The 24,694-nt window shown below is 42.9% G+C and overlaps 1 protein-coding gene across 1 annotated transcript in view; it reads right to left on the bottom strand.

The window, feature by feature from the left end:
* The window catches only part of col13a1 (collagen, type XIII, alpha 1), a 121,349-nt gene extending 113,609 nt beyond the window's left edge, over positions 1 to 7,740 (bottom strand). Inside the window, exons 1-2 of the mRNA XM_084153539.1 lie at positions 7,050 to 7,740; positions 2,250 to 2,319 (exon numbers count right to left, since the gene is read on the bottom strand). Coding sequence (XP_084009665.1) covers positions 2,250 to 2,319; positions 7,050 to 7,346 — 367 coding nt within the window. The 5' untranslated portion in view covers positions 7,347 to 7,740. The remainder of the gene's footprint in view (positions 1 to 2,249; positions 2,320 to 7,049) is intronic.
* Positions 7,741 to 24,694: the final 16,954 nt, after the last annotated feature.

The following is a 24,694-nucleotide window of genomic DNA, read 5'->3' as shown; positions in this document are numbered from 1 at the left end:
AATACCTAGGAGTCTGGTTAGACTGTAAACTCTCCTTCCAGACTCACATTAAGAATCTCCAATCCAAAGTTAAATCTAGAATCAGCTTCCTATTTCGCAACAAAGCCTCCTTCACTCATGCTGCCAAACATGCCCTCGTAAAACTGACTATCCTACCGATCCTTGACTTCGGCGATGTCATTTACAAAATAGCCTCCAACACTCTACTCAGCAAATTGGATGTAGTCTATCACAGTGCCATCCGTTTTGTCTCCAAAGCCCCATACACTACCCACCACTGTGACCTGTACGCTCTTGTTGGCTGGTCCTCACTACATGTTCGTCGTCAAACCCACTGGCTCCAGGCCATCTATAAATCACTGCTAGGCAAATCCCCGCCTTATCTTAGCTCATTGGTCACCATAGCAGCACCCACCCGTAGTCTGCGCTCCAGCAGGTATATCTCACTGGTCATCCCCAAAGCCAACACCTCCTTTGGCCGCCATTCCTTCCAGATCTCTGCTGCCAATGACTGAAATGAATTGCAAAAATCTCTGAAGCTGGAGACACTTATCTCCCTCACTAACTTTAAGCATCAGTTGTCAGAGCACCTTACCGATCACTGCACCTGTACACAGCCCATCTGAAATTAGCCCACCCAACTACCTCATCCCTATATTGTTATTTATTTTGCTCTTTTGCACCCCAGTATCTCTATTTGCACATAATCTCTTGCACATCTATCATTCCAGTGTTAATACTAATTGTAATTATTTTGCAATATAGCCTATTTATTGCCTTACCTCCATAACTTGCTACATTTGCACACACTGTATATATATTTTCTGTTATATTTTTTGACTTTATGTTTTTTTTACCCCATATGTAACTCTGTGTTGTTTTTATCACACTGCATTGCTTTATCTTGGCCAGGTCGCAGTTGTAAATGAGAACTTGTTCTCAACTGGCTTACCTGGTTAAATAAAGGTGAAATACAAAAATAAAAAAATAGGTGCACAGCTCTGTGGCATACGTTTTCCAATGGAAGATATATGAATGTTTTTTCTTGGCAGTCATTGCTGTTCCGTTCAGTCCACCCATACTATAAATGCAGGGTCAGTTGTGTAGCGGATTTGGCTAGTTATCAGTGGGCTGCCGTGCCCTGTAATGCCGGCCTAGGAATGCCCTGATGATGGCACCACGTCACACCAGCTTGCATCATGACCCAATGTGACACAAAATGCCCACACCACCAACCACTGCCAACTGTGCCCAAAATACACCTACACCTGTCGTCATAATGAAGCTAGCCTGAGGGCACATGTGCAAAGGGAGGGCAAGATTTGGCATATACTGTCTCAAGTGTACACATAGTAAATCCCAGTAAAACCTGTTGGATCCTTGCATCTGTTGCCCCTCCTAAAACTCAGACAAGGAATCCTGCATTGTGCGTTAGTGCCATAGCTACTGCATCAATAAAATCTTCCCTTACTTGCTTTGATCTTGTTTGTCTTTTCACCCTCCAACCTTGCGGTGACGTTTTTAGTGTTTGCATGGTTTGCTTTGTATCTCTAATGGCTGTCAGTTACACACTTACAACAACAGAAGCATGCATAAACATGCACACAAGTTATCAGTACCCAATATCAATCAGCAGTGAATCATAAAAGTGTCATTACATGCACAGAGTGCTATTAGGCACCTCATTCTCTCATCTTCCGCTTATGGCATGAGTGTTAGACACTGTTCCCATTGACAACCTAAGTACAGTGAATGACCGCAATCAATTATATCACACTAATAAAGAAAACATTGAATTAAATGTTGCTATAGCAACACCATTATACAAAAAAATTATGCTTTTAGAGACATTTAAAGATCCTTGTATGGTAGCCTGATCCCAGATCTGTTTGTGCTTTGCCTACTCCATTGTCATTGTCGACAATTCCATAAGAAGTTGGCAAGAGAGCAGAAACAGACTGGCACCAGGCCACCCAGATCTCACTATCCCTACTCAACCCTCCACCCTACAGCAGCGGTTTGCCAAATGTAAACACCCCTCCCATGCTTACATACTCAGGGTAGTGACCCATTTAAGCAGGGCAAACTGAGCTCGCCCAGATGGGTGAAACCAAAGCAGGATTTGAACAGCACATATTAGTCGCGGTGGATAAAACCCTTGATTAAGCCTGAGCACAGCTGCAGAGGTGTGCTAGAATCAGTCAAGGGTGAGGGGTCAGAGATGAGAGGTGGGCGGGACAGAGGCATACCTGGTGGACAGACACAGCTATGGGGCGCTTCTCTGGCCTCTCGTGTTTTGGGAAGTCGAGCCGCCAATTTCTGCACGTGAGAAAAAAAAACGGAAGAGAATGTTAGTCTGTGGATGGTGATGAATTCAGAGTTCAAAAGCACATCAACCTAATTATCTAATGACAAAGACCCCTCTCATCTTTAACCAAGGTATCAAAGTTTGACAATATTGTTTGCTTTTCAACCCTGAACTAACACAGAACTTACATTTACATTTTAGTCATTTAGCAGACGCTCTTATCCAGAGCGACATACAGTTAGTGAGTGCATACATTATTTTATTTTTATTTTTTCATACTGGCCCCCTGTGGGAATTGAACCCACAACCCTGGCGTAGCAAACGCCATGCTCTACCAACTGAGCTACATCCCTGCCGGCCATTCCCTCCCCTACCCTGGACGACGCTGGGCCAATTCTGCGCCGCCCCATGGGTCTCCCGGTCGCTTCCAGTACTGTCCCACTGCATAGCAGTCAGGGCCATTCATAGTACTTACCATCAGAGGCATGCCAGTGTGCCGTTTAGAGGCCTCCAACAGGTGCTTGAGTTGACATGTTATAGTTATGAGTGTTCTGTAATTCTAAGCATCGGGTACAGTAAATGTACTGTGTATGTTAACTCAATGTTCCTATCCGGCCTCTAACCAAGATACTGCACTACAGACCCTGGAATGGAGCAAACTGGTCATGGAAAAGGGAATCCATTATTGGTATCAACTTAAAATGTATGAATATGTTATAGCTCTTCTGTACATATCACTGACTCAGGTCTGCAAGGGAATACGCCATTATGGTCATGTCAAACCGGCCAGACATGCTCCAGCTGGCGGGTGACATGTGGCTGGCGGGCTCTAGATAGCATAGGATTGGAAGTAAAGCACTCCGTCATTCAATATTAAAACTCTCATGCGAAATCAATCTCAAACGAAATCAGTCTCTTTTGACATATTTCTCTAAACCTACTTTATATTATTCATGAATGGTTCCAGGAATGTATTTGGTTGATACTGGCAAGCCTTTCTCTCAGACTCAGCTGGAGATCTATTTAAAAAATACCAGCCACAATGAGAGCTACACGCTCTCGAGGCATTTTCTCTACTGATCTCTGAAATGCCAAGTTAAATAAACGAAATACCGACATTTTTAAAGAATTCTCCCACCTGGATAATGGCTAGAAACAAAGACAATACATAGTGCTGATGCTCTTGAATCTCAGCTGTCACGTGACACTAAAAGCTTCCGAAACCACATCAAGGGTCACAGTTGACAACCACAGGCACTTTAAATCTCAATGAATAGAGAAGTCTGCTGGGAGGAGCAAAATATGTAATTACAGGACTTCAAACGACAAATATTAACTCAATTTGCAGGCATATCTTTATTTAGATTATAACTTTATTTAGATTAAGAATTAATAGGGTGGTCCCTTTACTAGCTGACTGACTTGAGAGTGATAACAGGTATCATGATGTGGATAGATGGATGGTGAGGAGTTATGGTGCATACATGGCAGCTGAGGCTCTCGCTCCTTTCGGGTTTATGGGAGAGAGACAGGGAGGGTAAAGAGGAAGGTACATTCTCCGCCTCTCTGCCTCCCCACTTTAATGGTAACCCGATGCCAGAGTTTTTGATCTGGTTTTAACATTCTATTTTAAAAGGATGACAAAACATTTTACAATCCTAAAGTCAGATTAATACTAAGACCCTCCGACTTTGCTGCCCAGGGGCCCTGCTATGGAGGTACTATAGTGAGCGCTGTTCCCCTGTCCTGTCCTGTGGCTACATCTCTGTTACTGCACTGAGGGATTCTCCATAGCTCTGCTGTGAAACCTATACCCCACTTGACTCTCGCTGATTTCTCTAACAGACGTGCCATTAACACATTGGTATCATCAGTCACATGGTCTTAAATAATTTAACGCCAGGACATAAAATACATTATTGATCCTTTTGTTCTAATCAACAACCAATCATGTTGTTTCCATGTGTCATTAAGAAATTCATCTCCAAACTCTTTTGCCCTCTATAAATTCTGCTCCCCACGCACCCTACGGACACGCCAAAAATCCACAGGTGTAGATTGTTAAATGAGCTATAAAGGAACTTCTTTGCTTTCTGAGGGACCCTAAATCTACCATACACACTTAGAAAAAAGGGTTCCAAAAGGGTTCTGCTGCTTTCCCCATAGGATAACCCTTTCTGGTTTCAGGTAGAACTCTTTTGGGTTCCATGCTGAACCCTCTGTGGAAAGGGTTCTACATGGAACCCAAAAGGGTTTTACCTGGAACCAAAAGGGGTTCTTTAAAAGGTTTCTCCTATGGGGACAGCTGAATAACCCTTTTTGGTTCTAGATAGCACCTTTGGTTCTAAGAGTGCACATCTACAATATATAACATTTTCCTTTGAGCCTGTGGTTGTTTTGAAATGGCTTGGTTTCCAAAATATTGATATACAAGAAGAGAATTGTAAAGTGATTCCAAAATGCACTTGTGTTCTACAGAAGTCTCAGCCCTGATCCTTCACTGAGACCTGAACCCTCTTACTGCTAAATCACTGTGAGAGGTTGAGCTCTGGTCTCGGCCTCAGCCCTACAGTATATGGCTTGGACTCTATCATATAACTTTACTTGGAGAAAGCACAGAGGCACTTCTCCTAGAGTGTGTTGTTTTTATTACCCTGTCTTATTAGCACATGGAGCTTTTATCAACACTACGCCGCTGGTGCTTTCTGCTCTATCGAACTGAAACAGTAGATTACATGCAGAGAAATGGCAGGTGGCTGTGTGCTCAGTGCTCAGCGATGGTCTGGCTGCCCAGAGCACCTCAACACCACATCTAGTTTACACACTGTGGGGTGACAGATCAGCAGGGACCAGAGCGAGGAAACCAGGCAAGGGGAGACCATATTTCTCACTTTTCTACACCTCCGAATATGGACTGAAACTCACACGAGCTTGAAGAGGGAGAAATGTGCACTAGGCCTCTGTCAAGCCTACGGAGAACACTTTGTGGTCAACTTTAACGTTGAACAGGCCAGTTTTAGGGTGACATAATGATGTGTTCAGGGGGAGTCAGATAATTTTTGGAATTAGTGTCTCTCAAGACTCTTGATTTTGGGACATTGGATTTGGAATGTTTCAATCAGTGGAAGAAATAATCTATTTCTACAGGAGTGGCTTAAACTGCATAGAAACAGAACCTCACAAGTAATTTTTACTGTACAGCTACTGTGCTTTTTCAGAACAATACCGAGATCCAGAGCAGGAAATATGCATTCGAGCAACAAAGGTTAGAGTACCAAAACATGAACCACAAACATTATCCAATAATGTACGGCATATTTCCTCAAATCAGAAGGTGAATAGTGGGTAATAATTTAGGCTTGTGCAGCTACATTTTCCAGAGAGGATTTCAACTTGCACTAAATTAATAAAAACTGTTGGAGGTTCTGGAATGTGTTGTGTGAAACACGCAAAGGCAGTCGGCTAGAAGTGGTCACATCTGCTGTTCCATCACATTAATAACGGGCATTTATATAAACAGATCTAAACAGCAAGACTGGAGGAAGATTATGTTTATAGGGCCCCACTAGCTCCATGCTAAATAGCAGATATTCACTAACTGCAATAAGGATAAGTATCAAACCTATAGGATCCTTGGGTATTTGTGACATGCACAATGTCAAGTCTGCAACTTCCAAAAGCTGATATTCACTTTCACTGTAGGCAATCTTTTCTAATGCACTGGGAGAGGTTTTTCTCTTGTTCATCTTGGATTTCAATCTGTGTTGTTAATTTTCTATTGGAACACATAAATGTGTATCCTAAAAATAGAATGTGGTTACCATGATTGCAGTGAGAAAAAAAAGTTATTCTGCACCCCTTTGAGGTGCACTGCTGTCTCTACAAAAAGTGCATTTACAATGATGTCCCGAGTGAAAGTGGAGGGGAACATAAAGGTAGGCTAAAGTAAACAAGGGAAGGGAAAACGGGGGCACTGCGGACTTCAATCACAAGATAAGAGGTTGTTGGTATAGCTGTGGAAGTGGTCAATTAAAGAGCAAGGGTGCGTTGAAAAGCAGATTTTAAAACAACAGACGTGATCCCAGGGTCATTCACAGTCCTGTTATCTAAACCATGATGATGCCCCAAAGACCGGCGCAAATTCTCCTCCCATTCGCTTTCAATTTAGGGATAAAACTAGACTTTGAACTAAAGCCAGCGTGTTATGGATGTGACGCGCTTTTCCATTCATGTGTTTATCCATCGGAATCTACAGGTAGCCAATGAGACTACACGTGATTAAATCAAATATATGTATCCGCAAATTAATATATTTATTGTTGAAAAGTATTATAAACAAACTTATTTTAACTTTGGACATTATATTCTCGTGCATATTAACATGAGCAGCTGGTCTAATACCAATCGGAACTGCCACTGCATCAAACACTTGTGGAATGAGTGAGAGACATCGATATTATGCGTGGTAGGCTACACATCCTATCCATGCGCTTTAAAATAAGACATGTAAACAAAATACAGAATATGATTTTTTGAAAGTAGGCTAATCAATATTTTCAGTAGCGTGACCAACGGAATGATTAAATAGTAATTTAAAATATGTTTCCACACAGGTGTGTAAAAACATTTTTCATAACCTATAGCCTATTCATTTGCACAATGCTACAGTAAGTAAGCCTACAAAAGTAAGAATGTGGATAAATACATGTTTCATATGGAATAATTTGGCCATAACCCTTACCTCTTCCAGAATCTGATCTATTCGCCCAAAGATAACTGGTTCCACCTGCTCGAGTGAGATCCACGCGGAGAGCTGCGTCTCTCTCTGTTTTTCCAGGTTTATGATCCTGGACTGAAGTTCCGAGGTTCTCAGGTAAACGAGAATGCAAAATCCAAGAGACAATACAGAGAATGCGATGCAGACAGTTATACCAGACAAATCTTTCCAATTCCTCCAAAAGCGTTTTTTGCAAGGGTGCTCACTGCAAGTCCTACCTACACTTCTACCAGCAACTCCCCAGTTTTGATCTTCTTCCATGTTTGTTGTGTTTATTAGATTCCAATATTCATCGGGAGAAAGGTGAAAAGCGAATTGTAAGGGATATTAATCCTTACGACCTAACTTTTGACAGGGGAGTTGCCTTGGGCAAGTTGCAGCTGTCCTCTTCTCCAACCACCTTACTATCTTCAGATGAGTGTCTATATCAAAGTAATATGTGGCATTCTGTAGATTTGGATCAATCAATCAGTCATGTCCGATTTGAAAGAGAGCTCTATTCATTTGCCTTGTGGTTCAGCTTTGCCATTTGACGAGATCTTCAAAGCGGTCCTTCAGTGTCCCAGACGACAGTCTCTATCTAGCCTTCTATCTCTGCAAGATCACCAGAGCGCTCTCTGAACAGCTGAAACCCGACCCACTCACTCGCCTCTGCTCTAAAGTGGTTATCGTGGGCCTTTTGCGCCACTGTAGAGTTGTCTACAAGCTCCTCCTATTAGTTTATTTAGGCTAAATGTCGGGGCGGGATTCACGTCGGTGTAGCTGCCCCGGTTGATCCAGCACTAGCTGAGGATATTTTTAGGTCTGCACTGTCTAGATGCGAAGGGAACATGGTAACCCCTTGCTCACCGAAGTGCACGTTATAGACACTTCCTCATGAGTAGTCAGTTTCAGTATAATTTCGAAGAGTAGGAAATCAAGCACTCAGTTCACTTAAGTAGGCCTATATGATTAATCGAATTGCCTACTGATTTTGTTGGCCAATGCCTAGCCTATGTTTGATTAAAATGAAGAAGAATTCCAACACCAACCTGCAACCCCCATCTCTGATCAATGGTACTCTCCTTCTCAGGTGTGTTCCAACTGTCATGTTTCTTTGCACATTAAAGTAACTATTGTAACAATAAGGCCCTACCTGTGCCTACCTGAACCCCTTCCTTATACACTATGTATACAAAACTGTGTGGACACCCCTTTAAATTATGTTGCTGACAGGTGTATAAAATTGAGTACAGAGCCATGCAATCTCCATAGACAAATATTGGCAGTAGAATGGCCTTACTGAAGAGCTCAGTGACTTTCAACATGGCACTGTCATAGGATGCCACCTTTTCAACAAGTCAGTTCGTCAAATTTCTGCCCTGCTAGAGCTGCCCCGGTCAACTGTAAGTGCTGTTATTGTGAAGTGGAAACGTCTAGGAGCAACAACGGCTCAGCCACGAACTGCAATTCCAAGCTTTGGCTGGAGTGGTGTAAAGCTCACTGCCATTGAACTCTGGAGCAGTGGAAACGCATTCTCTGGAGTGACGAATCACGCTTCACTATCTGGCAGTCTGACGGACGAATCTGGGTTTGGCGGATGCCAGGAGAACACTACCTGCCCCAATGCATAGTGCCAACTGTACAGTTTGGTGGAGGAGGAATAATGGTATGGGGCTGTTTTTCATGGTTCGGGCTAGGCCCCTTAGTTCCAGTGAAGGGAAATCTTAACGCTACAGCAAACAATGACATTCTAGACGATTATGTGCTTCCAACTTTGTGACAACAGTTTGGGGAAGGCCATTTTCTGTTTCAGTATGACAATGCCCCCATGCACAAAGCGAGGTCCATACAGAAATGGTTTGTCAAGATCGGTGTGGATAAACTTGACTGGCCTGCACAGAGCACTGACCTCAACCCCATTGAACACCTTTGGGAAGAATTGGAACGGCGACTGCGAGCCAGGCCTAATCGTTCAACATCAGTGCCCGACCTCACTAATGCTCTTGTAACTGAATGGAAGAAAGTCCCTGCAGCAATGTTCCAAAGTTTAGTGGAAAGCCTTCCCAGAAGAGTGGAGCCTGTTATAGCAGCAAAGGGGGGACCAACTCTATATTAATGCCCATGATTTTGGAATGAGATGTTCGACGAGCAGGTGTCCACCAACCTTAGGTCACGTAGTGTATCTGTTCTGGTATTAACCTTGAAGCTGCTGGGTCCTAATATCCCACTACTACACTAGTCTGGGTGTAGGGTAATTGCTATAGCGTTTGATTAAGTTCTCAAGTCCATTCTAGTTGCTTTACAGGACTTTCCCTTTTTCTTTCATGCCTGCTCTGGTCAAATAAATCAAAGGTTGGCACTCCCGCAATGTTGAAGCCCACTTTAATCGGCCTCTCCCTTTCATTGGAGATAAGGGAACAAGCTATCTTAGGACTTTCTGTGTCAAGGGTCAGGGCAGGTAAAGATGGAAGAGGAACATTATTCTCAACCACACTGAAAATGGACTTTGAGACTGTTGTCCAGTCTTTCGCCAGCATCAACCCCAATTTACTTGACTCCAACGGCATCATGGGCACTGGCCGAGAGTGAGCATTTTCTCACATGCGACAGTTTTTTTTAGGTTGATTCTTTCTTACACTGTAGGAATGAATACCTCATGGATCTGGTTGCCCTGTCAGGAGAGGGTATAGCCCGGTCAGGGAAAGACAAACATCCCTCCCCCTTTGATTAGTTTGCAGTCATTGTTTCACCCACAGGCAAATAACAGTGTTTAGTTCAGTCTCAGGGCTCTTTGAAGTACAGCACTCCCACCTCATTAAAATGACGATCCAGCCAGAGGCACAATAAAGCTGCTGAGCTGGGTTCTGTTTGTGCCACTTTGTTTGATCAGGTAGTGTATGGCATGTGCTATTGTTGTGTGTGTGTCTGTGTGTGTGTTGGGGAAGTCATTACTCACAACTGTTTATCACAATCGTGCTAAATGTAAGGTTACATGCATTGATACAACATGATACAACAGTAGTGACTGTAGCCACAAGAGGAAATAAAATGGGGACCTGACCCTATGCACCAATTTTCAATATTTGCAGTATCTCTAACAGGGCACAGAGAGTAGCAGTGCGCCGTGCTAGCCTAAGGACAAAAGGACACCTGTCCCCTGGACGCAGAGTGCATGTGAAAGCTGGCACAGAGGACAGTATTTTGCACAGCCTAGGAGCAGAAATGTATGGGAGAGACAGAGAGAGCGACAGAGCATGGAAGTGCATGTGGGCGTATGTGCGTATCTGTGGTGAGGACATTTGTGGGGTGTGTTTGCACTTTCTGATGCCTGCCAGGCATTGTAGTCAGTCGTACATAGCCATGCCACTCGAGCCATGCATAGGCTAATGGGTGAGGTCCTTAGTGAGGTCCTCAGGACTGCTCTAGAATTGTTGGTCCCATCCTTGTTCCATATGTGTTTTGATTTAGTTATGGCATTCTAATAACCACAACATGTTTATTGTCATTTATTGTCAAAATATTTACCAGATTAGCATAACCAGATAGCATCTATACATTAGTATCCACTCTTTTGTGAGACAGGTAAAAATGTATGAAGATAGCCCCTTCAATTTTGCGTTCTCTAATTATATCCTTTTCACAGGATATTGATTAATCCTTCTAATTGCAGGGCAGTTTTAATAACGGGAGCATTTATTTGCTATTGCGTTGTAGAAACTGTCTGTAGCAACTACCACTGAGTGCAGATGACTCGTCGGCCACCAGAATCAAGATGGCCGACCTCAACCAGTGGCTGTCTAATTGCGTTTACAAAACCACACGGGTGGTTTTGCTTATGGTCACATTTCCACGGCACCACAGAAACCGTTTTCAAGTTATTTGTAGTCAGACCAAGAGATGTCCCCTCTGTCAACCACATCTTACGGTGCTACGGTCCTATACCAGGGTTTATGACTTATAGTGACTTGGGTCCATCCAGAGCATGTAATGAACCTATGCTGCTGTAAACCCTTGTAATTACAACAGCTGGCTTTGTGATTCAGGGAGCTAAAAACCTACTTAGAAATTAACCTCGTAAAAATACACATTTATTGCAATCATGGGGTGCATTTTTTTCTTTTCTAACACTACACAGCTGATTCAAATTATTAAAGCTTGATGATTAGTTGATTATTTGAATCAGCTGTTTAGTGCTAGGGCAAAAAACTAAACGTGCACCCCTTGGGGTGCCGAGGACTGAGTTTGGGAAACCATAGGTTGGAGTAAAATTGTGAATTTTATATTTATTTCTCTCTGCCTCTCATGTTCAGAAAAAAACATTCAGTCAATTTAGAATGGTGTTACCGCTTCAAGAAAGCACCCTGCAATATGGGCCCCATATAAACTGCCAGTAAGCATGTCTTCACATCTGGTCAATACCAAAAGCATCATTATGATGCATTATTATATGAATTTCATAGTTTTAACTTGTGTCACTTTGTTATGAATGTCCGGATGCCTGACAGGTGTTGACATCTCCTTGAGGGAAAACTGAAAATCATTAATCTGGTGTGTCTTCTGAACACGGTTGCAACATGACAATGCAGGTCTGACAAAAGTTAAGGTGGAAGCTAGGCATTTGTTCTCCAGACGCCATTTGTCTGTTATTTACCCCTTCATTACTCTATTGCCAGAGCAGAGAGGGTAGAATGGGGCAGTATGTCTTCATTGGTTCACTGGTTCTTTGCTCCCCCGGACTGGTCATTCTTCATTAACGGCCGGTGTTTGAATGGGAGAGAGATTTAAGCCCCTTTAAATAGATGTCTGCAAATCCAAGTCCTGTGTGGCAACAGGCAACATCAAACCCTTGTTAAATCATAGAGAAATCAGAGCATTGATTACAGTAAGTCATATTGTGCCGACCTGTAGTCATTAGTAAATAAAAAAACTATTTTGTGAATGGGGTCCTCTGCTGTGGAGGCGCTGAGGCATTGCTTTGTTTAGTTGATCAACTTCCTCTCCTTCCACATCAGGGGGTATTATTAGTGTGTAGTTACATAATGCTTGTGTTAGTTTGGTTGTTGAAAATGTATGTTGCGTAACCTTTGACAAGACTAATTGGTTAGATTGACTACAGGCCCACTTTTTGGCATGTGAGTACATTGAGGAAAATCTCTGGACTTTATAAGTCACTGTTAATTAAATGTGTCCCATGGTGTGTTTTACTCTATAAGTAGAAACCATGGCTCTGTACATGAGCCATGACCTGAACAAGCTAATGGCCTGTATAGCAGTCTAGCATGTTTACAGATTCATAGTGGAAAGTTCGGCTGTGGATGAACAAGGAGACATCACTCTCACGCTGTTGAGAGTTGGGGTTTTAAAAAACAAGGCAATCACCCTAAATGGATGGGCGAGGCCTTTCCTGTGATGTGGGGACAATTGCTGTGATCCATCTTGAACCATCGCTGTGCCCCTCTCATGTGATGCTGAGGGGAAAACTCTGGGGTTCAGGAGGATGTTCACAGTCCCTAAGGCTAATTATTACAAATCACCTGCAGGTGTGTCCGGAGAAGGACCTTGTCCTGTTAGCTAGTGAGGACCTGTCCAAAGCAGCATGCAACTCCATTAAGAACCAGAGAGAGAACACATCACTTCCCCATGTCTGTGATTGGACAAAATGTGTGCGTACTCTTGATGCAAGGATTCTGCAGTGTAATCTTTTCTTTCCTTCTGGTTTACCACATTATCAAACAGCTGTGGCTTTTTTAATATGAAAATTACAACCTTTCTGCTCTGCACTGCATAATTATATGGTGGGACAGTCACAGGGCTGCACTCGTTCAAAGACCTGCTCAATCCTACATGGACTCTAATGAGGTAGAGCTGGCCTCCGTCTCCCAATGCCAGTGTCCCTGTCCCTGTCTCTCTCTCGTCTCTGTCCTTTACGGTGAAGGGAGGCCAAAACACAGAGCTGCTCCATTTTAAACAAAATGAGGTGAGGTAGATTACTGCGCCTGGGCGTCTGTGGTTGTAGCCCTCGCCTCAAGCCTTCTGCCGGTGCTTGCGGTTTTCTCACACTTTTTTATTCTCCACTTCTATAATGTTATTTTCTTTTTGGATATTAAAGTATTTCTGACATCCATGTCAAATAAATTATAGGCCCTCGGTGGACTTATGGTCCGGTCATTTCGTTTTGGGGAGAACAAGAGCTTTCCCCTTTCAGCTCGACATCCGCTAAGGGATAAGGGAAGGCACCTGCCAGGCCATGGGCATTTCAGCCAGACCATGAACTCTAAACCCAAGCACATGTCTGCGCTGAATCAACACAGCTCACCCCTAGGACTTGGTATGGATTTTCATGACCTATATGTACTGTATTTACATTGCCAGTGGGCAAGGGCTTGAATTGCATTACTAATGGAATGGGACCTGCAGGGTTTTAGATAACCGTTTGTAGCCTTCACATGTGTGTGTTGTCATTAAAGCTCAGTACTTGAAATATTGGTGAACAGCAAGTGACTAGCATCAACTACAACATTCAACAAACATGTTACATTTGATTTATTCCTTACAGTGGGGAAAAAAAGTATTTAGTCAGCCACCAAATGTGCAAGTTCTCCCACTTAAAAAGATGAGAGAGGCCTGTAATTTTCATCATAGGTACACGTCAACTATGACAGACAAAATGAGAAAAAAAAATCCAGAAGATCACATTGTAGGATTTTTTATGAATTTATTTGCAAATTATGGTGGAAAATAAGTATTTGGTCAATAACAAAAGTTTCTCAATACTTTGTTATATACCCTTTGTTGGCAATGACACAGGTCAAACGTTTTCTGTAAGTCTTCACAAGGTTTTCACACACTCTTGCTGGTATTTTGGCCCATTCCTCCATGCAGATCTCCTCTAGAGCAGTGATGTTTTGGGGCTGTCGCTGGGCAACATGGACTTTCAACTCCCTCCAAAGATTTTCTATGGGGTTGAGATCTGGAGACTGGCTAGGCCACTCCAGGACCTTGAAATGCTTCTTACGAAGCCACTCCTTCGTTGCCCGGGCGGTGTGTTTGGGATCATTGTCATGCTGAAAGACCCAGCCACGTTTCATCTTCAATGCCCTTGCTGATGGAAGGAGGTTTTCACTCAAAATCTCACGATACATGGCCCCATTCATTCTTTCCTTTACACGGATCAGTCGTCCTGGTCCCTTTGCAGAAAAACAGCCCCAAAGCATGATGTTTCCACCCCCATGCTTCACAGTAGGTATGGTGTTCTTTGGATGCAACTCAGCATTCTTTGTCCTCCAAACACGACGAGTTGAGTTTTTACCAAAAAGTTATATTTTGGTTTCATCTGACCATATGACATTCTCCCAATCCTCTTCTGGATCATCCAAATACACTCTAGCAAACTTCAGACGGGCCTGGACATGTACTGGCTTAAGCAGGGGGACACGTCTGGCACTGCAGGATTTGAGTCCCTGGCGGCGTAGTGTGTTACTGATGGTAGGCTTTGTTACTTTGGTCCCAGCTCTCTGCAGGTCATTCACTAGGTCCCCCCGTGTGGTTCTGGGATTTTTGCTCACCATTCTTGTGATCATTTGACCCCACGGGGTGAGATCTTGCGTGGAGCCCCAGATCGAGGGAGATTATGAGTGGTCTTGTATGTCTTCCATTTCCTAATAATTGCTCCCACAGTTGATTTCTTCAAACCAAGCTGCTTACCTATTGCAGATTCAGTCTTCCCAGCCTGGTGTAGGTCTACAATTTTGTTTCTGGTGTCCTTTGACAGCTCTTTGGTCTTGGCCATAGTGGAGTTTGGAGTGTGACTATTTGAGGTTGTGGACAGGTGTCTTTTATACTGATAACAAGTTCAAACAGGTGCCATTAATACAGGTAACGAGTGGAGTACAGAGGAGCCTCTTAAAGAAGAAGTTACAGGTCTGTGAGAGCCAGAAATCTTGCTTGTTTGTAGGTGACCAAATACTTATTTTCCACCATAATTTGCAAATAAATTCATTAAAAATCCTACAATGTGATTTTCTGGATTTTTTTCCCTCAATTTGTCTGTCATAGTTGACGTGTACCTATGATAAAAATTACAGGCCTCTCTCATCTTTTTAAGTGGGAGAACTTGCACAATTGGTGGCTGACTAAATACTTTTTTTCCCCACTGTATGTTATTCAATTGCTACATGCCCCATTGTTTGATTGATATTGATGAATTAAAACACTAACACATCCTATAAGACCACTTGTTTGTGTCTGAAATAGCAGTGAGCAGAGAGATGTGTCAACAAACATCTGGACATGTCTCTCTGCAGCCTTCTCACTGAGGAGTCCCACAAGCATGAAGAAATGCACCGGGTGCTTATTACCGTTTTTGGGGTCATCCTCCACCCCACGCCCAATCCACCCTCCATATCCCCCATTCACTTGAGCCTGCTGGTGAAGTTTAATCATGTGTAAGGAACTATAAATTAGAAACAGCTACACTGAGGTTTTCGAAGGCATGGAGTCGTTCAGCACAGATGTGGAGCGACAGTCACTTTAATGAAGAAAGAAAAACTATCAGAGTCAGTGGAGGAAAATCGTTTGGTCATGATCTATGAGCTTCATTTGTTGCCGAGTGCTGAAATTGAACTCTCTGTGTATCATTTATTTTCTGTCAAAGTGTGTCATTGGATTGCACAGCTTATTTGCTTAGTTGCATTTGATTTATTACCGATTTCCACAGCTAGTTTTCTTGTCTAAACATGTTTCTGTGTCCCACCACATAATTGAACCCATGGCTCACACCTTAGCTTCAGCTGGGTCCCATTGCTGAGCGTTAAAAGTCAATTTCCCAATTAGTTCACTACAAAAGCACTTTTAAATGCTGTGATTTAAGGTTAAAAAATACAGATATTTTACAAATGAGGGGAAGTGGTTTGGTTTTGTGAAATTGAGGGTATAGTTTCTCTTTTGGGGTTTTAAGGGTTTCTTCTTCTATAATTAATGTCAATATGAGTGACATAGTTTTCCTTCAAATCTTTTTAAATTAAGTATGTTAAAAAGCAGCTTTTCTGTGTTGAATGGTTGGGGTGAACCCAAACAACAGAGATTGCGTTTGTAAATTCGCCCTGGCTATCTACTCCGATTTCAGAGCACTCTAGTCTGAGTGTGACAGAGAGCAGAATAACTGATGAATTTACGAACGCTCAACACCAGTTGAATATGGCCGGTGTCAGAAAACGTCCTCTGTAGCTCAGCTGGTAGAGCACGGCGCTTGTAACGCCAAGGTAGTGGGTTCGATCCCCGGGACCACCCATACACAAAAAAAAATGTATGCACGCATGACTGTAAGTCGCTTTGGATAAAAGCGTCTGCTAAATGGCATATTATTATTATTATTATTATAAAAAAACAAACAAGAAAACAGCCTAACCAGCTCTGCTAGGGTGAGTAAAATGATCAGTGAGGTGTTTTCTCATTTATGTCTGGAAGTAGCTAGCAAGCTAGCCAACGTTAGCCAGTTAGCTTGGGTGCTTGACTGCCGTTGTGTGGTCAGAACGCTCGATCAACCCTACTCCTCGGCCAGAGCGTCCAGTGTGCGCTCTGAACGCTCCGAGAGCGAAATGCTCTGAATTTACGAACGGACAATCTGACAACGCTCTGAATTTACGAACACCCAGAGCAAACTCTGAAGGCACTCTGGCACTCCAGATTGAATTTACGAACAAACCCAGAATGGTGTGGGCATATACTGGTCATAAAAAATATGAATGCAAGTATACTGCGGATTGGCCAGCTCATCCTCCTCAGAAGGATGACATCATCATCTATGAGGAAATAGTTAGCATTTTATAAACAGTTGGTTGGAGATAAAAATTTAGGTGGGTTTTTTAAAAGTGTTTTTTCTTCAATATATGCTTTGGCCACAAATACGAGTATAGGATGAGTAAATAACATTATTTTGGTATGAGTTAACATAATATGAACTTCTAAAAGGGATTTTCACTGGACGGTTACTTTAAGGGTAAACAATTGATGTATACAGTGATCCCTCGCCACTTCGCGGTTCACTTATCGCGGATTCGCTATTTCGCGGATTTTCATAATGCATTTTTTTTTTTTTTTTGGTGCATTGTGCTCTGCATTCTGATTCGCTAAAAACTCACTCCCGCTTCTTGTATCAAAACATGCTACGAATTGTGCTATCATTTTGTCGTCTCGTGCAGTTATGTGTACGTACATAAAACAGCTTGGCAAATTTACATTAAGTTGGCCAAATTATCTTGTAATTTCGAACATCTTCTAAACCCATAATGTCGACGAAACGGCCTACACGTGAGTCACTGTATTTGTATACATGTAATAGTTGCTAATTGTAAAAAAAAAAAAGTTTTCTATTTCGCGGATTTCACTTATCGCGGGTCATTTTCGGAACGTAACCCCCGCGATAAACGAGGGATTACTGTACAGTGCATTCGGAAAGTATTCAGACCCCTTGACTTTTTCCACATTGTGTTACTTTACAGCCTTATTCTAAAATTGATTAAATTGTTTTTTCCCCCTCATCAATCTACACACAATACCCTATAATGACAAAGCAAAAACAGGTTTTTATAAATTTTTGCAAATTTCTAAAAAATACAAAACTAAAATATCACATTTACATAAGTATTCAGACCCTTTACAGAGTAGTTTGTTGAAGTACCTTTGGCAGCGATTACAGCCTCGAGTCTTCTTGGGTATGACGCTACAAGCTTGGCACACTTGTATTTGGGGAGTTTTTCCCATTCTTCTCTGCAGATCCTCTCAAGCTCTGTCAGGTTGGATGGGGAGCGTCGGTGCACAGCAATTTTCAGGTCTCTCCAGAGATGTTCGATCAGGTTCAAGTCCGGGCTCTGGCTGGGCCACTCAAGGACATTCAGAGACTTGTCCCGAAGCCACTCCTGCGTTGTCTTGACTGTGTGCTCCTGTTGGAAGGTGAACCTTCACCCCAGTCTGAGGTCCTAAGAGCTCTGGAGCAGGTTTTTATCAAGGATATCTCTGTACTTTGCTCCGTTCATCTTTCCCTCGATCCTGACTAGTCTCCCAGTCGTTGCCACTGAAAAACATCCCCACAGCATGATGCTGCCACCACCATGCTTCACCGTAGGGATGGTGCCAGGTTTCCTACAGGTGTGACACTTGGCATTTAGGCCAAAGAGTTTATCAGAGTTGGTTTCATCAGACCAGATAATCTTGTTGCTCATGGTCTGAGAGTCCTTTAGGTGCCTTTTGGCAAACTCCAAGCGGGCTGTCATGTGCCTTTTACTGAGGAGTGGCTTCCGTCTGGCCACTCTACCATAAAGGCCTGATTGGTGGAGTGCTGCAGAGATGGTTGTCCTTCTGGAAAGTTCTCCTATCTCCACAGAGGAACTCTGGAGCTCTGTCAGAGTGACCATCGGGTTCTTGGTCACCTCCCTGACCAAGGCCTTTCTCCCCGATTGCTCAGTTTGGCCGGGCGGCCAGCTCTAGGAAGAGTCTTGGTGGTTCCAAACTTCTTCCATTTAAGAATGATGGAGGCCACTGTGTTCTTGGGGACCTTCAATGCTGCAGACATGTTTTGTTACCCTTCCAAAGATCTGTGCCTCGACACAATCCTGTCTCGGAGCTCTACGGGCAATTCCTTCGACCTAATGGCTTGGTTTTTACTCTGACATGCACTGTCAACTGTGGGACCTTATATAGACAGGTATGTGCCTTTCCAAAAACCTGTTTTCACTTTGTCATTGTGGGGTATTATGTGTAGATTGATGAGGATAAAACAAAAAAAGTAATCCATTTTAGAATAAGGCTTTAACATAACAAAATGTGGAAAAAGGGAAGGGGGTCTGAAAACTTACCGAATATAGACTTCATCCAGCCTCATCTCCTGTTGGACGTCTATATGATCCCTCGTGTTATTATTGTAGGATTGTAATCTGTAATCTGTATAACCAGTTGTCAATAGATACAGTTGAAGTCGGAAGTTTACATACACCTTAGCCAAATACATTTAAACTCAGTTGTTCACAATTCCTGACATTTAATCCTAGTAAAAATTCCCTGTCAGTTAGGATCACCGCTTTATTTTAAGAATGTGAAATGTCAGAATAATAGTAGAGAGAATGATTTATTTCAGCTTTTATTTATTTCTTTCATCACATTCCCAGTGGGTCAGAAGTTTACATACACTCAATTAGAATTTGGTAGCATTGCCTTTAAATTGTTTAACTTGGGTCAAACGTTTCGGGTAGCCTTCCACAAGCTTCCCACAATAAGTTGGGTGACTTTTGGCCCATTCCTCCTAACAGAGCTGGTGTAACTGAGTCAGGTTTGAAGGCCTCCTTGCTCGCACACACTTTTTCAGTTCTGCCCACACATTTTCTATAGGATTGAGGTCAGGGCTTTGTGATGGCCCCTCCAATACCTTATAATATATAATAATATAATATGCCATTTAGCAGACGCTTTTATCCAAAGCGACTTACAGTCATGCATGCATAAATCTTTTGTGTATGGATGGTCCCGGGGATCGAACCCACTACCCTGGCGTTACAAGCGCCATGCTCTACCAGCTGAGCTACAGAGGACCACAACCTTGACTTTGTTGTCCTTAAGCCATTTTGCCACAACTTTGGAAGTATGCTTGGGGTCATTGTCCATTTGGAAGACCCATTTGGAAGACCCATTTGCGACCAAGCTTTAACTTCCTGACTGAAGTCTTGAGATGTTGCTTCAATATATCCACATAATTTTCCTTCCTCAATATGCCATCTATTTTGTGAAGTGCACCAGTCCCTCCTGCAGCAAAGCACCCCCACAGCATGATGTTGCCACCCCCGTGCTTCACGGTTGGGATGGTGTTCTTCAGCTTGCAAGCAACCCCCTTTTTTCTCCAACGATGGTCATTATGGCCAAACAGTTCTATTTTTGTTTCATCAGACCAGAGGACATTTCTCCAAAAAGTACGATCTTTGTCCCCATGTGCAGTTGCAAACCGTAGTCTGGCTTTTTTATGGCGGTTTTGGAGCAGTGGCTTCTTCCTTGCTGAGCGGCCTTTCAGGTTATGTCGATATAGGACTTGTTTTACTGTGGATATAGATACTTTTGTACCTGTTTCCTCCAGCATCTTCACAAGGTCCTTTGCTGTTGTTTTGGGATTGAGTTGCACTTTTCGCACGTTCATCTCTAGGAGACAGAACGCGTCTCCTTCCTGAGCGGTATGACGGCTGCGTGGTCCCATGGTGTTTATACTTGCGTACTATTGTTTGTACAGATGAACGTGGTACTTTCAGGCATTTGGAAATTGCTCCCAAGGATGAACTATACTTGTGGAGGTCTACAAAAAAAAATCTGAGGTCTTGGCTGATTTCTTTTGATTTTCCCATGATGTCAAGCAAAGAGGCACTGAGTTTGAAGGTAGGCCTTGAAATACATTCACAGGTACAACTCCAATTGACTCAAATGATGTCAATTAGCCTATCAGAAGCTTCTAAAGCCATGACATCATTTTCTGGAATTTTCCAAGCTGTTTAAAGGCACAGTCAACTTAGTGTATGTAAACTTCTGACCCACTGGAATTGTGATACAGTGAATTATAAGTGAAATAATCTGTCTGTAAACAATTGTTGGAAAAATTACTTGTGTCATGCACAAAGTAGATGTCCTAACCGACTTGCCAAAACTATAGTATTTTTTTAAATACATTTGTGGAGTGGTTGAAAAACGAGTTTTAATGACTCCAACCTAAGTGTATGTAAACTTCCGACTTCAACTGTAGCTATTTCAGTCGGTCCCAAAGAGGCCATCCAAGCTTTAATAATCTTACCCAGCCAATCAAGATTTATGAAACAAACCCTGAGGGAAAATTAAATGAAAACATACCCAACCACTTATCATATATCATTACTATCATTAATGAGAAGTTAGATGACATATCTAAAGAACAGAGCCGAATGATTTAATTACACTAAGTGAGATCATTGGAAGAGGTTTATTTTGAGAACCACAGTCTGATGAGAAGTGCTGTTTCAGCACCATGTCCTGGTTTCATGGTTTGGGCATACTTTTGTTTGGTCATGCCCTTTGGCTACAGACTGCACTGTGTGCCCAGACCCCAGTTGACTAATTTAGATCTTGGTTTGGCCCGCTTGGATCCTGAGTCGTAACCAATAGCAAAAGATGGACCAGTCCTCACTGCACTGTGGATGGTCAAGATGTGCCTTGCTAAATTAAAGCCATCTATAAGAGTTGATGTTTACCGGTAAGAGTTTTTGGTTGCACTTAACATTGTACCCTTATGCCTTATAGTTACTCCATAAACTTTGATAACCAGAAAGTAACCCCACATGGTAACTGGAAATTAAAGGAAAGTGGCTATTTTCTGTTCAAATTACTTACTCACATATTTACCCTTTAGTGACATGTAATTACACCATTTTAAATGGCAAGTGTGCAAATTGATGGAACGTTTGATATTTTTTGTGCTATCTTCTGCTGTGTGCTTCATTGTTTAATTTAGACTGTGAATGAGTCTCATCAGACAATTCAATATTTGTCTATGAGCAGGTAATCTCTCTGTCAACACATAGTAATGGCCAGATGAAAAACATATCAGCCTAAAGGAGCTGAAGAACTATAGAGTTAAGAGACAATAAACAGAGCAGTCTGAGAACCTCTGCATCCAGTCAATCAGCCTGTTGGCTTCTATCTCTCACTGTACACAGCAGTGTGTGTGTGTGTGTGTGTGTGTGTGTGTGTGTGTGTGTGTGTGTGTGTGTGTGTGTGTGTGTGTGTGTGTGTGTGTGTGTGTGTGTGTGTGTGTGCGTCCCCACAAAATGCACGCACACACACAAAACAAACATTTGACCAACTGGGGACATTTTGTTTGTCCCCACAAGGTCAAATGCTATTTCTAGGGGTTTAGAGTTAAGGTCAGCATTAGTGTTAGGGTTAGAATTAGGGTTAGGGAAAATAGGATTTTGAATGGGACTGAATTGTGTGTCCCCACAAGGTTAGTTATACAAGACTGTGTGTCTGTGTGTGTTCTGTTTTCTATCAGTCGATGCAGCTCTAATTGACTCGGTTCAGTCGAGGCAGGCAGAACAGGTGGGAGGAAAGGAAGCATCCGGCACTTCCGACACTAAACTCTATCATCTATGACACCTTCAGCCCCCTCCTTGCCCCCTCCCCTCCATGCCCCCTCCCTCCACCTCCCCTCCCTGCCCCCTCCCCTCCCTCCCCCTGTGATGTGCCTTTGGCCAGGCAAGGCCAATAAAACAGAGGAGGAAGCTGAGCGTAGGAGCAGAGTGCCTTTATTGACCTGGCCTTCGGCTCAAATGGCTAGCACGGTCACGCAGACCTGCTACAATAGGTTTGACTGTAAGCCGGTCTACTGTCTCCTGCATTGGGTCCAGTCAGCCAGAAATCCTTGCATGTTAGCCGGCACGTCACAACAGTGAGCTGGAGGCAGTTCAGACAGTCTGGGAATACGAGAGCAGAGGAACACTATGCCTCCTTGAGGTGCAGCCAAAAGACATAAACCAGAGAGCCCCGGGGCATTGGTCCTGTAGCACCTGCCCCTAAACCAGCCAGTGGGCTCTTTAACAGATTTACCTCCTAGAGGTGCCACTGCCTCACCACAGGAGAAAATCCAAGCAGGCTGAAACTCCTTATCTCCTGTGTCTCACCAAGCACGCAGCTCGGTAGTTCACAGAAAGGATATGGATACTCCCTAACAGAGTCTGCTCTTTTTGGTGTTTTTCTCTCACTGTCTGCATGGAGGCTGAGCCCTAGCGCAAGCTGTGAAAGTACTTTTGGGTATGATGCAATGCATCTCCTCCAGGTTTTTCCAAGTTTTTGTTTCATTTCTGGTTCCAAACACCTTGAAGATCTATCACTGAATATTTTTAATGGATCTCTAATAATTTAAGTGCAGGTCATTGAGTTCCTATGAAGATGCAGCTTGCCAAAGGGATTGGAATCTAATTGCATATTCACAATTCCAAGCTGGAAAAATTTCAGAAATAAAGGGACAACTACTGTATGTTAATTCTTGCCAGGTCAGTGAGATGTAGGTGCCTTTACTCCATTAAAGCAACATTTAAACACCATAAGTAACTGCTAAGACTGGGAAGAACACTCCTAGATGTGCTGTAGACAACATTGGGAGAAGAGTACTGGCCAGAGCGTTTTCCAGCGTAGTAATAGCAGCTATTTGGCAGGACATTATGACAATAACAAAGAGGCCTTTGGGTGGGATTCATTTTCATCAAAGCTCCTATACATCAGAGTTAGGATCAGACATCCAGTAGAGTCTAGGGTCCTCTGAGAGAGGATGAGACAGTCATCTTAGTGGAACAAATGCCTCCCCAACACAGCAATATTTGTACATTTATGAATAGAGGAAAGCAATGTTTATGAGATTACATTAGTGATACGTGTACACAGTAGGTTGTGGACAGAATTTTATTTGGAAACATACGGTAGGTATCTTAACCCAGGTTTCCTGAAAGTTTCCATGACTTTCCTTCAAGCTATTACTCAAATGCTCCTTGGTCTGTTTATGCTGTTTATGTCTGCCTTCAGATATCCTGTGTGTGCTGTGAGAGAAAGACAGTCTCATTAATATTGGATCCATAAGCATACTTACAAGATGCAGAGTAACCCTGTTACTACAAACCTGAAAAGAAACTGTCTCTAACAAAGTTACAAGATAATTCCCTAGAGCGGCCCAAGACAATGTCTGCCAGCGTGAGGATCTGGGCTAAGTTGTGGAGCATGGCAATCGATGTTCCACCCCAGCCATCACTCAGGAGCTGGAAGGACTGAGCAGGAAGAGGCCTGTCAGGGCTCCGTGGTGTGATGGCTACCTCCCTCTGGTCCACAGCGACATCAAGGAAAAAAGGAGGAACCGCTTTGATGCCCCTCTGAACAGTTTCCACCCATCACTCTCTCTCACTTCTCTCTCTCTATCCAACTCCTGACACGGGTCTTATGAAAGGCCTGTCTAGTCCACTCTAAAGTGACCCTTAAGGCAGCTGAAGGTACAATAGAGGTGCAATATGAAGCAGGAGGAGACTGCATCAGTCTGCCAGATTGATTTCAGGGTCGTGGTAGTTAGGTGACCTTGGCATTGTTCAAGAGTGAATGACTTGATAGGCCTCTGTAAGATTTTTTAAAAGTATGATTGAATTGAGACAATATCTCCCTTAAAGATGGACTATGCAGAAATAGATCTATAACTCACATTTCTATGTGAATTTGGTCGGTCGCCCAAAAAGTTACATATTGCAGCTTTCAGACTATACTAAGGCACTATGATCATTAGCTCAGTAGCAATGTGCATTGTGCATCGCATATTGTTCTTCTGTCAACACGAGATAATACAAGACAACACGCTATGTCAGGGTTCTTCAATTCCGGTCCTGGAGGGCCGAAACACCTCTGTTTTTCATCCTCTCCTTCTAATCAGGGGCTAATTCAGACCTGGGACACCAGGTGAGTGCAATTAACTACCAGGTAGAAATAAAAAACAGAAGTGTTTCAGCCCTCCAGGACCGGAATTGAAGAACCCTGCGCTATGTTATGTGAAATGGTTGGAATGGTGTTGATTATATAACTTGCAAATAATGGTA

This window comes from Coregonus lavaretus, assembly GCF_964263955.1.
Source record: "Coregonus lavaretus genome assembly, chromosome: 36".
NCBI lineage: Eukaryota > Metazoa > Chordata > Actinopteri > Salmoniformes > Salmonidae > Coregonus > Coregonus lavaretus.
This window is presented reverse-complemented; position numbering and strand designations above follow the sequence as displayed.